Source organism: Macrotis lagotis, chromosome 7, assembly GCF_037893015.1.
Source record: "Macrotis lagotis isolate mMagLag1 chromosome 7, bilby.v1.9.chrom.fasta, whole genome shotgun sequence".
Taxonomy (NCBI): Eukaryota; Metazoa; Chordata; class Mammalia; order Peramelemorphia; family Peramelidae; genus Macrotis; species Macrotis lagotis.
This window is the reverse complement of record NC_133664.1, coordinates 156774934-156789408: the sequence shown is the minus strand read 5'-3', so window position 1 is coordinate 156789408 and position 14475 is coordinate 156774934. Positions and strand designations below refer to the sequence as shown.

Sequence of the window (14475 nt, the reverse complement as noted above, 5' to 3'; positions counted from 1 at the left end):
CTAAAATCTGTTTCAATGTTTGCTTTACTTAAAATTCTTTAAACATTTTCAGGATATCCTTTGTGAAAAGGCTATTGAACAACAACTTCTACATAGGTACTCATAACTATATTGAGATAGAGTTTTGTGGAAATAATTAGAGACTAAAGGGATTCATTTAATAAATGTCCATTGCAATAAATCATCAGATTTTTAAAATGCTTATAAATATGAAATGCTTTTCCAAATGCTAAAAGCTTTCTTTCTCTTAAGTATGCCCCATAATCTATATTTGAATCTTTCCCTTGACTATACTCAGTAGTTATTCAGGTATGTATTTTTAATGACCTTTTAGCATTACATCATAGGCCTGGGGAGAAATTGTGAAATTTTGTTTTTAGTGATTATTAATAGTATAGGGTATAGGTTTAGGTTTTCTTGGGGGGGCTTATTTTAATTTTTGAGCAAAATGCCAGTTAAGAACGAGGATATATCATATAGATCTCAGATAGTGGCTTCTAAATAAGAAAGCATAGGTATAAGTATGTGTGATATATAAATAAAATAGTCATTTAAATACTCTTCTTGTACAAAACACCATGCCAAGGGCTTGAAATTCAAATAGGAACATTTAGAAAGCCTTTGTGCTTGAGAAGCTCACATTCTAGATGGAATAGATAACACATGAAAGAGTCAGGTATAAGATGTTTGAAATTCTAAGGCACATCACTAGAGCAGATGTCAAGACCCAGGAATCCTCAGAGGGTATCAGAATGTTTCAGTATGATATAGTGAGTGCCTAGAATAGTGTATTGCACTTAAAATTGTTTATTATTTGATCTATATAGTATTTATAGCTGGAAGGAACCCCAAAGGCCAGGTATTTGTGTGCACATATATGTGGAGGAGACAAAAGTGAATTTTCATTTTTCATTAGACTACCTCTGAAAGTACGCATTGCTCCAATACTATAACTTAATATCCATCGTTTTCTACAGCCTAAAAGTTGGTAAATCTTCACTGATGATTCAATTAGTAAATATTTATTAAGCCTCATATAAGGCAGTATGCTACATGCAAATAATATGATTTGAAAAAAATAATTATTTCTGCCCCTGAGTTAACTTCTGATGTCAGAATTTATTCATGTCAAAACCATTGATGATAAAAGAATTCCTTATATTACCTGGTGACATGCTAGAGTGGAGAAAAGGGGGAAACAATCAAGGAAAAAAACATAAAATTGAAGGAGCATTAAGGAATTGAATTGAAAAGAATTAAAGAAGAATTAAGGAATTAAAGGAGAAGAGTTTAAGATTTTGGAAATAAAGTTGATAAAGTTCTACTTAAATCTATATTAGTTGCTCATAGTGTTTTTATGGTTGACCTGGTCTTAAGAGTGGTTAGAAATCAGTAGTTTGAATATCCAATAAATCTGATTGACTTTTTCCTTTTCTTCCTTTTTTCCTATACACTTGATAGAGAATGATTGTACCAAATCATCTAGTCTACTGGATGCTCAACATCTTAAAAAACTCATTTGCTTGCTAGAGTCTACTGAGGACCCTTTAATTCGTGAAAGAGCTTTGATTACACTGGGTAACAGTGCTGCTTTTTCAATCAATCAAGTAAGTAATCTCTTCTTTTTCTTTTAAGTAATGAAGCAAGCTTCCTTTTTGCTTTTTCCACAGTAGAATCAGATAATTTAGAAAATATATTTTATTTATTTCATTGGAAATTCAATGCCTTATTGGGCCTCTAGAATGAGACTTCTTAATCTTTTTATGTCTGTATCATGTTCCCTTTTAACAGTCTTATGAAATCTATAGCCCCTTTCTCACAATCATTAATTTTTTTAAAAAATTTGTAAGTAAAGGAAATGCTAAATTTCAGTTAGACATAGTGAAAATAACTATTTAATTTTTCTTCTCATTCAAGTTCTTGGACCCCCCCCCCAAATCTATCCATAGATCCAAGGGGAGGAATTAATTTAGAAAAGATGCTCCCCCTACATTGATAACAGGAGGCATTCTTCCCTTTGAGAATCACCATTAACCAAGTTACTAACTTCAAGAAAGCAGTTCTTCCCAGGACTCCAACATATATTATGGGGCAGATCTAAAGAACTTTAATAAAGGGGCTTCTCTTCTCCCCTAAAATGTAGTTCAAGTTGCCTTGAAGTAGCTTTGTGGGGCTCCCAAAGTTACAGGACCCAAAATATTTGTTAGTTCAACCTGGCTCATATTCATATTCATTAATTCTCTGTATTTTCATACTATCCTATTAAAAAACAAAACTTTTTGGAATTCACCATTTCTGTGCTCTGCAATATGAATCTAGGAATAAAAACCCTTTCTGTGGGCCTCAGTTTCTTCATCTGTGCAGTGGGAGATGAGAGGTGAATGTCAAGTTGCAGATCATCTCCAAAATCATTTGCTACAGTTAATATTTAGTAATTCTAAGACCATTAGGAAATCAGATCACCTAATTTCACTAATGCATTTAAATTATATGCCTTTTTTGCAGAATTGATTCTCTTTTATCCCTCAATTGCATGAAATATTTAATCTTTTAAAAATATATATGGCTTTGAATAGAAAAATGAAAGCAATACCTGTTAAGATCTGCTGGCCACATGGAGGCAACAAGTGGAAAGAACAATCAGTGTTGAGTTAGAGGACCTTTGTTCAAAGCCTGTGATTTGTGATTCAAAGCATTTAGTACTTAAGTGACTGGATTACAGAACTTACTGGGCCTCGGTATGTTCGGGATTCAAGTGGGCTAGGTGACTTCTCAGGTTCTTTCTAGCTCAACATCTATAAACCTGTGATTAGAGAATCTATTACATAATTTATAGTCTCTGCTACTCTGGCAACCACAGATTATAACTCTTTGGTCAGATCAATATGTCTATGACGCTGTTGTATCTGTCAATGCCTAATGGTTTATTCATTTGAATGAAAAGGCTCCTGGAAGCTGCTTCAGAAAGTAGCATGCTTCCCAGTAGTATTAGAAGGCCTAACTTTAAATAGTTCCTTCTCATTTTATATTTCTTTTTTTCTTTATTTCCCAGAATAGAGAAATGGACATTATTTTAGTCGATTTTTAAAAATCTGTCCTGACCAAATTCTCCTCCCTCTCACCCTAGAAAAAAAGTCTATTCCTAACCTGTTGAGATTTAGGGTAAGAGGGAAGAACTAGGTGGCACAGTGAATTCTTGCACTGGCCCTGGAGTCAGGAGGACCTGAGTTCAAATCTAGACTCAGCCACTTAATTAATTCCCTAGCTGTGGTGACCTTGGGCAAGTCACAACCCCATTGCCTTAAATAAATAAAATTTTAAAAAAAGATTTAGGGTGAGAGAGAACAAAGCCAAAAAACTGGCTGCTGTTCTCATCACTACATGTATGTAAAGGTTATTTATTTGTTAAATAAATTGTATTATTCACTCAGAACTCAATTATAAAATAAGAATGAAATATTTTTCTACTTTCTTGTTCTATTATTTTGGCATATTCTGGAATGCATATAGTTATGGGGAGTTTCCCTTTATAAGTAATTGAAGTAACTATTTTTCTTTCATTGGAGGACCCAGAAAGGTACATAATATGATTTTAGGCCAAGAATTCTATAGATAAGTCAAGCTTTTTTCCAGATTTACTTGTAGCACAGGAATTGAAATACTTAGTAAAGAGGAGTGTTCAGTTCTTTGTGAATGTGTGTGTATATGTAACTCTTTGTCCCCATTTGAGAATTTCTTGGCAAAGATACTGAAGTGGTTTATTTCCTTCTCCAGCTCATTTTACAGAAGAGGAAACTGAGGCAAACAAGATAAAGTGACTTGCCCATTGGTCACTCAGCTATTAAATGTCTGAGGTCAGATTTGAATTCAGAAAGATGAGTCTTGCTGACTCCAAGCCCAGTGTTCTAACCAATGTACTTGTGGATTTTTTTTATTTTTCCCCCATTTATTTATTTATTTGTTTGTTTATTTATTCTTATTTTGTACAAATAATGTTTTTTTATACATTACTAAAATATTCTTGTTTAAGAGTAAACATACCCCCCCCCAAGAAAATATAGACCCCCACATAAGCGATAAAGTCAAGGGGAGAGGAAAAAATTAAATAATAGTAGTAGTAGTAGTAGTAGTAGTAGTAGTAGTAGTAGTAGTAGTAGTAGGTATGGCTAGGTGGCGCAGTGGATGGAGCACTGGCCCTGGAGCCAGGAGCATCCAAGGCCAAATCCAGCCCCAGATACCCAACAGTCACCCAGCTATGTGACCCCATGCAAGCCACCCCAACCCCATTACCCTACAAAAACCAAAAAAAAGAAAAAAGAAAAAGACCCCAAATAAAATAGTATTAATAGTAGGGGTGGCTGGGTGGCAGACACATTTATAAATTGCTTTGAAACCCTTCCATAAACTGTGCAAGATTGACTTTGTATTCCATTGCATTGTTTTTGAAGGATGAATATTATAGCTAATTATGGAAAATTGTTTGCCTGAATTAAAACAATCACTTAATAGCTAATATGTAAATAGTGCCAGACTCTATGCAAAGCACTTTATAATTCTTTCTTTTGATCATCACAGCAACTCTGGGAGATAGGTTCTATTATTATCTCCATTTTATAGTTGAGGAAAATGTAGCAAACTGAGGTTGAATTAACTTATCCAATTTCATACAGATATTGTCCTGTGTGAAACAAAATTTGAAGTCAATTCTTCCTTACTCTAGGCCCAGTCTTCTATCTGCTTCTTCTCCAACTGCCCAATAACTTAAATTCTTCCTTTTATCTATACCTGTGATTTCTTTGGTATAGGAAACTCCCTCTAATAGTCTTGGAGAATTGCTTGGGAGAACTAAATATAAAAGAAAATGAATAATCATAATCTAATTTTCTTCCTTTTAGGATATTATTCGTAATTTGGATGGCCTCTTAGTTATTGGAAACCTACTGAAAGATCCCAACCCCAAAGTTAAAGAGAAGGCTTTAAATTCATTAAATAACTTAAGTATGAATATTGAGAATCAGAGGGAAATTAAGGTAAGTGACATTAAAACACAAGGAAGATTAATTATAAAAGGTTTAAAGACCATAAAAATAAATTAAGTAATTTTATTGAGAAATCATAATCAATACAACTTTTCCTTACCTATGTATCAGGTACTTTATCTGTAGGAGGTCAAAAAGAGACCTTTGGAGAATGGGTCAGGAGAGGGATGGAACCAAATATCATCTTAGAGCCAAAAGAATATTCCTAAATGTATTACAGAGTGAAGTGCCTGTTTGAAAGGAAACTAATCCAGGATTAGGGAAAGACACCAGAAAGACGATGTAAGCTATTTGCTTTAAGAGGAAGTATAATTATTTAATCAATAATAACTGAAAATATATGTAGTTTACTTTATTTTGATCTTTATAAATATTGAGAATTAAGGGATTTGAAAATAATGAAAATTATATGGATCACATTTTTCAAGATTTAGAGAGAAATCTTTTAAAAGCAGTATTTGAACTCCAGAGTTCCAGAGAAATGTATCATATATCTTTAATAAAGGTTGAGAGGCAATGAAGTTTTGAAAATAACTGATATAGTATTAGAACACCAATGAAATAGAATCAGTGGACCCATAAATAAAATTTCTTGAGGTTTTTGGTATTAAAAACAATCTGATAATGTAGCAGAAGCACAAGACTAGAGACCTGGATCCTATTACTGTTCCTAACACTATGCTATTGATATCTTTTGAAGCTTAATAATTATGGGAAGATTGAAGTGGATGATTTTCAAAATCCCTTCTCAAATATAGAAATATTTAAAATTACCTCAGAGGTTATCTGATTTAACTCATACTTGAACATAAATGCCCTCAACAAGGCTTTGCTTGACAATTCCATCAGTGGAGAATTTATTGTCTTCTGAAAGATAATCTATTTTAGCTTTGGCCAGCTCTGTTAGAATGGTTTTCCTTCTATCGACCTGAAACCTGCCTGTCTGCAATATCCCTGCTCCTTGCTGTCCTCTCTTCCTGTAAAAAGAACAAACAATTGAGACTAAGAAACCCTGAGCTCAAACCTTCCAGACCCCAGTTCACTTATTTGTTAAAGGAGGGGGTTTAGACAAGAGAACTTATTAAGTCCCTTCTAGATTTAGATTTGTGGCCTTTCTCCATTGAAAATTCTTTATTCTTTTGCCTTCTAGTAGAAAAAAGAGCATATTTATACCTTTTGTTTTCACATAACTGTCATTTCCAAATATGCCCCTAGCCTTCTCCACCATGAGTCTTCCTTTGCAACAAAGGGGCAAAAATTCATTAAGCAGAACTTAAATACTGACCATGTCTAATAAAACACAGATGTCTTTACTCATCTCCCTTCTATGACCAAGATTTTCATAAATATATAATGTTCACCTTTATTATTCTTTTCATTTATATTGTTGTCATTGTATATATTCTTTTCCTAATTGTGCTTACTTCATTCAGCATCAGTTTACATGAATTTTCCAGTATTTCTTTTGAATTTGCATAATAAACTTTTGTGTTCATTGATTTGTCTAGCAAATCTCAGATAGTTCATTCTACATTATTTCCAGATCATTGCTACAAGAAAAGAAGCCATGAGCATTTTGTTATATATATAGAATATTTGTTTCTGTCTTTGACCTCCTTGAATGGGATCTTTTAGTCTTTCAGTGTCCTTTAAATACATTGGAGATTTCTCTTGATTCTACTTTGTCTTTTTTTCCCCCCAAGGCAATGAGGTTAAGTAACTTGCCCAAGATCACACAGCTAGGTAATTAATAAGTGTCTGAGGCCAAATTTGAACTCACGTCCTTCTAACTCCAGGGCCAGTGCTCTATCCACTGTGCCACCTAGCTGCCCTCCTACTCTAAGTCTTATGAAAGATAGATCTTCCCAATATAACTATAACTTCCATAGATTCAGACCCTTTGCTGTCTTGATTTGCTTCCTTTGGATACTTTCCAGCTTGTTAATATCTTTTATAAAAATGTTTTAGACTGGATCTGTATGTAAAGCACAGAAAAATTAGTTACAGTTTTCTTTTTTAACTATAGGAAGTTTGACTTTTAAGTTCACTCTGGGACAGTTGTTTATAGAATAGAGCAAATTGTCCTAATAATTTTGTATTCTTTCTGAAAATTTGATTGACCCTAGAGCTGTTTTTTTTGTTATTGTTGTTGCTAATCCCACATAACTGAATGAACTAAAACAATACTTGGTTTTTCCTCCTTTTATCTCTGCAAAAGCTAACCTTGTAGAGAAGGTTTCCTTGTTTTGGCCATTTTCTTGTTTACCAAAACAAGGCTTTCAGGATGCTTCCCTTAAGGTACTCCACTCAGTAAGGAGGGCCTATTATGCAGAAAGCGTCTTCCTTTACTGAAGCATTTGAGAATGATTCTATTTCATTCTGAATGAAATCAGTAGTATTTCTCAGGTTCCATTGTTCTCATTTTTTCTTTTCTCCAGGTATATATCAACCAAATCTGTGAGGAGACCATCTCTTCTCCCTTGAATTCAGATGTACAGTTGGCTGGCCTGAGATTGTTAACAAATATGACTGTCACTAATGACTATCAGCACTTAATTGCCAATTCAATTTCAGACCTCTTTGATTTGTTATCTGTGGGAAATGAAAACATCAAGGTATGAAACTCTATTTTTAAAATCAACCTCTTCTTATTATCTTAATTGAGATTTTATTTCCTTATCTGTACATTGTTGGTTTCACTGGTCCAGATGAAAGTTTTATACATGCATTGTTCTTTTTTGAGTAAAATGTAGATATATGGCTGTATGGTAATATACTGAAGTAGATGCAGAACTGGTTGAATGATAGCTCCTCAGTGCAACACCCCAGGGATCCATGATTGACCCTCTGCCTTTTTTATTCTTAACTTGGACAAAGATGGAGATGGCATTCTAATCAGAAAAGAAAATGGCACAAATTTGGGAGAAATTAAAAATCCTGAATGATAAAATTAGGATTCAAAAAGATCCTGATTGGCATACTTAACATCAAATCAAATAAGATATAAATTATTAGAGATAACTGTGAAATTTTACACTTGACTTAAAAAAAATTGACTTCACTATTCAAGTTGGAGTAAGCACAGTTCGAGATGTGGGGTTTTTAGTGGCATGAAGATTGACTATGAGTCAGCTGTCTGATAAAATACTCAAGAATGCTAATTCTTAGGCTGAATTAAGAAAAGCAAAATATGAAGGAATAAAGAGATGATAGATCCAACATGCTACCCTGGCCAGACTGTATTAGGAATATTATTTGTAAAAAGATACTGAAAAACTGAAGAGCAACCAAAATAAAAATAGACCTTGAATTGAAGCTTTTTAAGAAATAGTTAAAAGGGAGGGCAAAGCCAAGATGGAGACAAGAGCAGATGGTGTCTTAGGCACTCTCATAAATCTTCAAAACTAAGGACTTTAACTAAATTTTCAAGAGACAGAACCCACAGAGGGACGCACTGAGGCAGTTCTCCTACTCAAGGTAACCTGGAAAAGAGCAGAAAGGCTCTGCTCCCCAGGGATGGAGGGGTAGCCCACCAGAGGGGTGGCCCACCAGAGCGAAAGAACTTCAGCCTCCCGGACGCATCCCCAGGGTGCTGGAGCCATGGCTCACAGCAGCGGGGGAGTTTCCTGAGCTACACCCCGGGGAGCACCGGACACAAATTGGGGGAAGAGCAGGTGACCTCTGCCAGAGCGAGCACGTGAAGCCCAGCCCTCAGGGCACACAGAGAGCAGCATGGCCATTGCATTCCAGATCCAGGAAACAGAAGCAGGCAGAGCAGGTAAGCAGGAGGCCCCAGGGCATGAGCCCATTGAGCTGAGGGAGGGGAGTGAAGAGAAACTGCAGAGCTCTGTCCTCTGCCCCTGGAACAAGACTCTGGGGCTCTGAACACATTCAGATCCTGATCCCAGTCTAGACCCCCCAATAGAACAGCAGGGCCCCCCCCACATCAGCCCTGTGGCAGAGGGGAGCGCTTATGGTCATTCACAGACCAGGAGGGAGGACAGAGCCTCACACACTGAGACCTTTGTGGGCGTGTCCCAAAAGCTCAGCAAGCACCCCAAAAACAGGCTCAGGCTGAGAAAATGAGTAAGCAAAGAAACAAGAGGAACACCATTGAGAAATATTTTGCATATGAGCCCAAGAAGGATCAAAACACTCAGTCTGAAGATGAGGAAGCACAAGCTCCTGCATCTAAAGACTCCAAGAAAAACAGAAATTGGGCTCAGGCTATGACAGAGCTCAAAAAAGACTTTGAAAATCAAATGAGGGAGTTAGAAGAACAATTGGGAAAAGAAATGAGAGAGATGCAGGAAAAACATGAAAATGAAGTCAGCAGCCTAGTCAAGGAAATCCAAAAAAATGCTAAAGAAAATAGCATGCTAAAAACCAGCTTAGGTTAAATGGATAAAACAGTTCAAAAAGTTATGGAGGAGAAGAATGCTTTAAAAGGCAAAATTGGCCAGATGGAAAAAGAGATAAGAAAACTCTCTGAGGAGAACAAATCTTTCAGACAAAGAATAGAATTCAGGGAGACTGATGAATTTATGAGAAATCAGGACTCAATACTTCAAAACCAAAAAAATGAAAAATTAGAAGAAAATATGAAACATCTCATTGAAAAAAAACTGATATGAAAAACAGACTTAGGAAAGATAATTTGAAAATTATTGGAATACCTGAAAGTCATGATCAGGAAAAGAGCTTTGACATCATTTTCAAAGAATTACTACAGGAAAATTGCCCTGATATCCTAGAAGCAGAGGGCAAAATAGAAATGGAGAGAATCCACCCATCCCCCCAAGAAAGAGATCCCAAAAAACCCCTAGGAATATTATAGCCAAGTTCCAGAACTCCCAAGTCAAAGAGAAAATATTACAAGCAGCCAGAAGGACATAGTTCAAATATCATGGAGCTGCAGTCAGGATCACACAGGACTTAGCAGCAACTACATTGGAAGCTCATAGGGCTTGGAATATTATATACTGGAAGGCAAAAGAGCTTGGAATGCAACCAAAAATCAACTACCCAGCAAAAATGAATGTCCTCTTCCAGGGAAAAAGATGGACTTTCAATGAACCAGGGGAATTTCAAATGTTCTTTTTGGAATGGCCAGAGCTGAACAGAAAGTTTGATCTTCAGATACAGGACTCAAGTGAAGCATAGAGATTGGAGGAGAAGGGGAAAATATGAGGGACTTGATGATGATGAACTGCATGTATTCCTGTATAGAAAAATGACACTGATAATACTCATATGAACCTTCTCAGTTAACAGAGCAGGTAGAAGGAGATTTTATAGATGAAGCACAGGAGAAAGCTGAATTTGAAGATAAAATATGGTGTAAAAATGGAGTCAATAGTAAAAAGGGAAATGTAATGGTAGAAAAAAAAGGAGAGGGGGAATGGGCCAAGATATTTCATATAAGATTTTTCTTTATTGCAATGAGCTATTGTAATGATATGGAAGGGGGGAAGGCAAGGGGGAATGAGGGAATCTTTGCTCTCATCAGACATGGCTAGGAGAGGCAACAGCATATATACTCAATAGGGTATAGACATGTGGAGTAAGGTGGGGGGACAGGGGGAAGGGGGGTATGTGAGTGATGGAGGAGAGGATGGACCATGGGGGGAGAGTAGTCAAATATAACACATTTTCTTTTTTACTTCTTGCAAGGGGCTGGGATTGGATGGCCTGTCCGGGACCATAGGGCCAGGTGGATGCTGGGCCTAAGGGGTGGTATGGGGGCTCAGGGCTTCTTGGCCCCAGGACCAGGGATCTGTCTGCTGCGCCACTCAGCGACCCTACAGCAGAGTCATAGTGAAAGGAGAGAGAAAATAGAGTACATGGTAGTGGAGAAATAAGAAAGGAGGGAGTTGCGATCAGCAATGGCAACGTTGGAAAAATATGGAAGTAACTTTTGTGATGGACTTATCATAAAGAATGTGATCCACCCGTGACAAAGTTGGTGGTGTTGGAACAAAGACTGAAGCACATTTTTCATTATTATTATTATTTGGGGGGGGGGGGGTGCAAGGCAAATGGGGCTGGGTGGCCTGCCTAGGGCCACATAGCAGAGTGATCCTTGGGTGTCTGAGGCCAGATTTGGACCCGGGTGCTCCTGGCTCAAGGGCCAGTGCTCTGTCTGCCACCCAGCCACCCCTACTATTATTACTATTCTATTTTATTTTGGGTTTTTTTCTTTTTTCTTTTTTTTTGTTTTTGCAGGGCAGTGGGGTTGGCTTGCATGTCACACGGTTGGGTGATTGTTGGGTGTAAAGGGCCGGATGTGGGCTCGGGTGCTCCTGTCTCCAGGGCTGTTGTTCCATCCACTGAGCCACCTGGCCATACCTACAATTATTACTATTATTTTTTATTTTAATTTTTTTTCCTCTCCCCTTTATCGCTCAAACGAGTCTGGGGGGGGTATTGTTTACTCTTAAACAAGAAAATTTTATTAATGTGTAAAAAAAACATTTGTACAAAATGAGAATAAATATTAAAAAAAAAATTTAGTCCCTGAGAGTGGAACAGGTAAAGATAAACAGGGAGGATATTGGAGACTTGGGGGAAGTTGAAGAGTACAGAACAGACCAGGGAAAAGAAAAAGTCAATAACACTTTGACTAAAACATAGTGTGAATGAGAGTGAATCAATCATAAGATAAACTGGTAATTGTTAAGTGGGAGCCAGATTACGAAAGACCTTAATTTAGGAAATTTGAATCTCATTCTTTGATGGTGGAGAGGTAATAAATAATTCTGAGCATGGGAGTGATATAGTAGAAACTGTTTCAGGAAATTACTTTGTAACCTTCGTAGGTTGAAAGAGGGAAGAAAGAATTATTTTAAAAATTGAGTAAATTTTTCAAATGTATCTAATCTTATCTCTCCAAGTAGTTCATAAATCTTGGAAGACCAGGACCATGTCTTACTGATTTCTATCCCTTATAATTCCCTGTGCAGACTCTTTAATATGTTTGAGGAAAAACGGAGTGAACTAAAACTGATCTGCCTCCTCTAGGTTTGCTGTCTCCTATCCCCTCTTCCTATAAGACAAAGTACAGTCAATCCAAAGTACAACTGAAAGATTAACAAACTGTGCTACTTATTCTGTATATTTGCTTATGAATGTGTCTGCCAAGGGTTTAGTATTTTGTTCTTACATTCTCCCAAATCCTTGTGGAGAGCTAAGCAAGTTGTACAAGAAACAACAAGTTGAATGCTCTCAGAAAAACATGAAAAGACTTAATTGATGCAGTGAAGTCAGCAGAACCAAAAGAACACTGTACACAGTAACAACTAACTATATAATTATCTACTGGGCTTAAATCACCCATTTTCATCAATACAGTGATTCAAGGCAAAGCTGAAGGATTTAGATAAAAGGTGCTATTCATCTCCAGAGAAAGAACTGGTGGAGTCTGAATACATATCAAAGATACTTTTTTTTTGTTTTTTTTTTTGCAAGGCAAGCCCACACAGCTAGGTAATTATTAAGTGTGTGAGGCTGGATTTGAACTCAGGTACTCCTGACTCCAGGGCCCATGCTCTATCCACTGTGCCACCTAGCCACCCCAAAGATACTTTTTTTCCTTTATTTTTCTTGGGGTTTTGTTTTTTTTTTTGGTCTGTATTTTTCTTCAGAGTGTGACTTACATGGAAATATGTTTTATATGACTACACATATGTAAACCATGTTAAATTGCTTGTCTTTTGAATGAGGAGGAGAGGAAAGGGAGAAAAAGAATTTGGAACTCAAAATTTGAAAAAAAGTGCTAAAATTGTTTTTTTCATATTATTGGGAAAAAATAAAATGTTAAAAAAAAGAATAGAAATAGTTAAAGGAACTGAGAATTTTTAGCCTAAAGAAAAAAGAAGAGAAGTAGAGCAGGACATGATAGTCACCTTTCGGTTATGTTGTAAAAGGATTTCATTTTTCAGATGTAGTTTGAAGCCCGATGGCCTCTGAGGTCACCTCTTTGATATTTCCAGCTCTTCAATGAGATCAGATTGTTATCAAAAAACATTCTTAATGCTTTCCATAGATGAACCCATGCTTCAATGGAACTAAGATCTAAAGTACAAGGTAGTTCATGACTTTCTTACACATGTCACAGATGAGAATAGCCACACTAACCTGGCCATACCACTAGTTTACCTTCCCTAACATTCTTCTTATTCCTTATCATTATTGCTGCCTCTTAGCTTTTGTCCCTTTGTTTTCCCTCCCTGTTGGTGATATAATAGCCTGACCGTCTCTTTAGTTACTTCAAATCTTTGAGAATCCCCTCCCTTTATCTTTCCTTCCTGCTGGCATTCCAGCTGACTCCTGTTCCCCTTCCTCTTTACATCTTGGGTGGTTCCCTGTCACGTGCAGAGGCTTTTTGGGAAGCTCTTTCTGGGCCCAGGTTTGAATGCTGCTCTCGGACCAAAAGATCTCTTAAATCCCTTCTCTTTCTCAATCCTTGATCCTCCTTCTCTTCTCCCTCTCACATTATTTTGCCTTCTGCTTTGGCTCTACCTATCTGCTCAGCTGCTTGACTCATATAGCTGCCTCACTAAGTACTGAGATTCATCCCTTTACCCCCAGTCTCTCCCCTTTCTTCATACCAGGACAATACCTCTGGGGCTATTTTGTCTTTCTGTCATGCCCCTTTCTCTTTGGAGGCTTCCCTTTCTGTGTCTACCTCCCCCCCCTTCTTGGGTTCTAATACTAGGTTTGGGGAAATTAAGGAATGGACATGGTTCCCAGTGAGATCTTCCTAATTCTTCCATTTGGCCAGTTAGGCCAAAGAGAGATCATTGTGTAGCTGTTTCAAAACATTTTGTGATTTTGAAAGTCAAAGTTGATAGTACAATATTTCTTTCTACTTTCATTGCAAATTTACTTCTGCCAGGAGCCATTTGCCAAAAGAATTCATTCCTTATTTGCCAATCTTCTGGTAATGAGCTTCTCCAAATGTAGTTAGGTAGACATAGGCTGTTGCCAGGATGAAACCTTCCAGCATTCCTGCTAAAATTTATACTCTACTGACATTGTCTTACTGTAGCAGTGCCACAGTAAGGCATGGAATTGACTTGTAAGGTCTATTTTGGAACCTAACCACATTTTCTAACATTTCTGCAGGGGAAAAATAAAAGTTCTGATTTTCAGATAGCTAATTTGCAAATGACCTCTTGGAATAAATACAACTTCTTCCATTAGCACCAGCTGAGTTGGATACCTATTTGTGGAGCAAACAACCACTAGATGTTGGGTAAACTTTCCCCATTGAACCTAAAATACTGTTTCCTCTTTGGATAATAAAGGCCTTACTTGTAGCCCATGTTACCATCATTAGTATAGAAATAATGTGATGTATACAAAAAAAATAAAATTAAGCTTAAAATAACCATATTCCTGTTATCATAAGATGGTACTTTTTTTGTCAGTCAAG

The 14475-nt window shown here is 36.7% G+C and overlaps 1 protein-coding gene across 1 annotated transcript in view; it reads left to right on the top strand.

Moving 5' to 3' along the window:
- Nucleotides 1-14475, top strand: part of ARMC10 (armadillo repeat containing 10) — a 37421-nt gene that overhangs the window by 12610 nt on the left and 10336 nt on the right. Inside the window, exons 2-4 of the mRNA XM_074194000.1 lie at nucleotides 1462-1607; nucleotides 4896-5030; nucleotides 7478-7654. Coding sequence (XP_074050101.1) covers nucleotides 1462-1607; nucleotides 4896-5030; nucleotides 7478-7654 — 458 coding nt within the window. The remainder of the gene's footprint in view (nucleotides 1-1461; nucleotides 1608-4895; nucleotides 5031-7477; nucleotides 7655-14475) is intronic.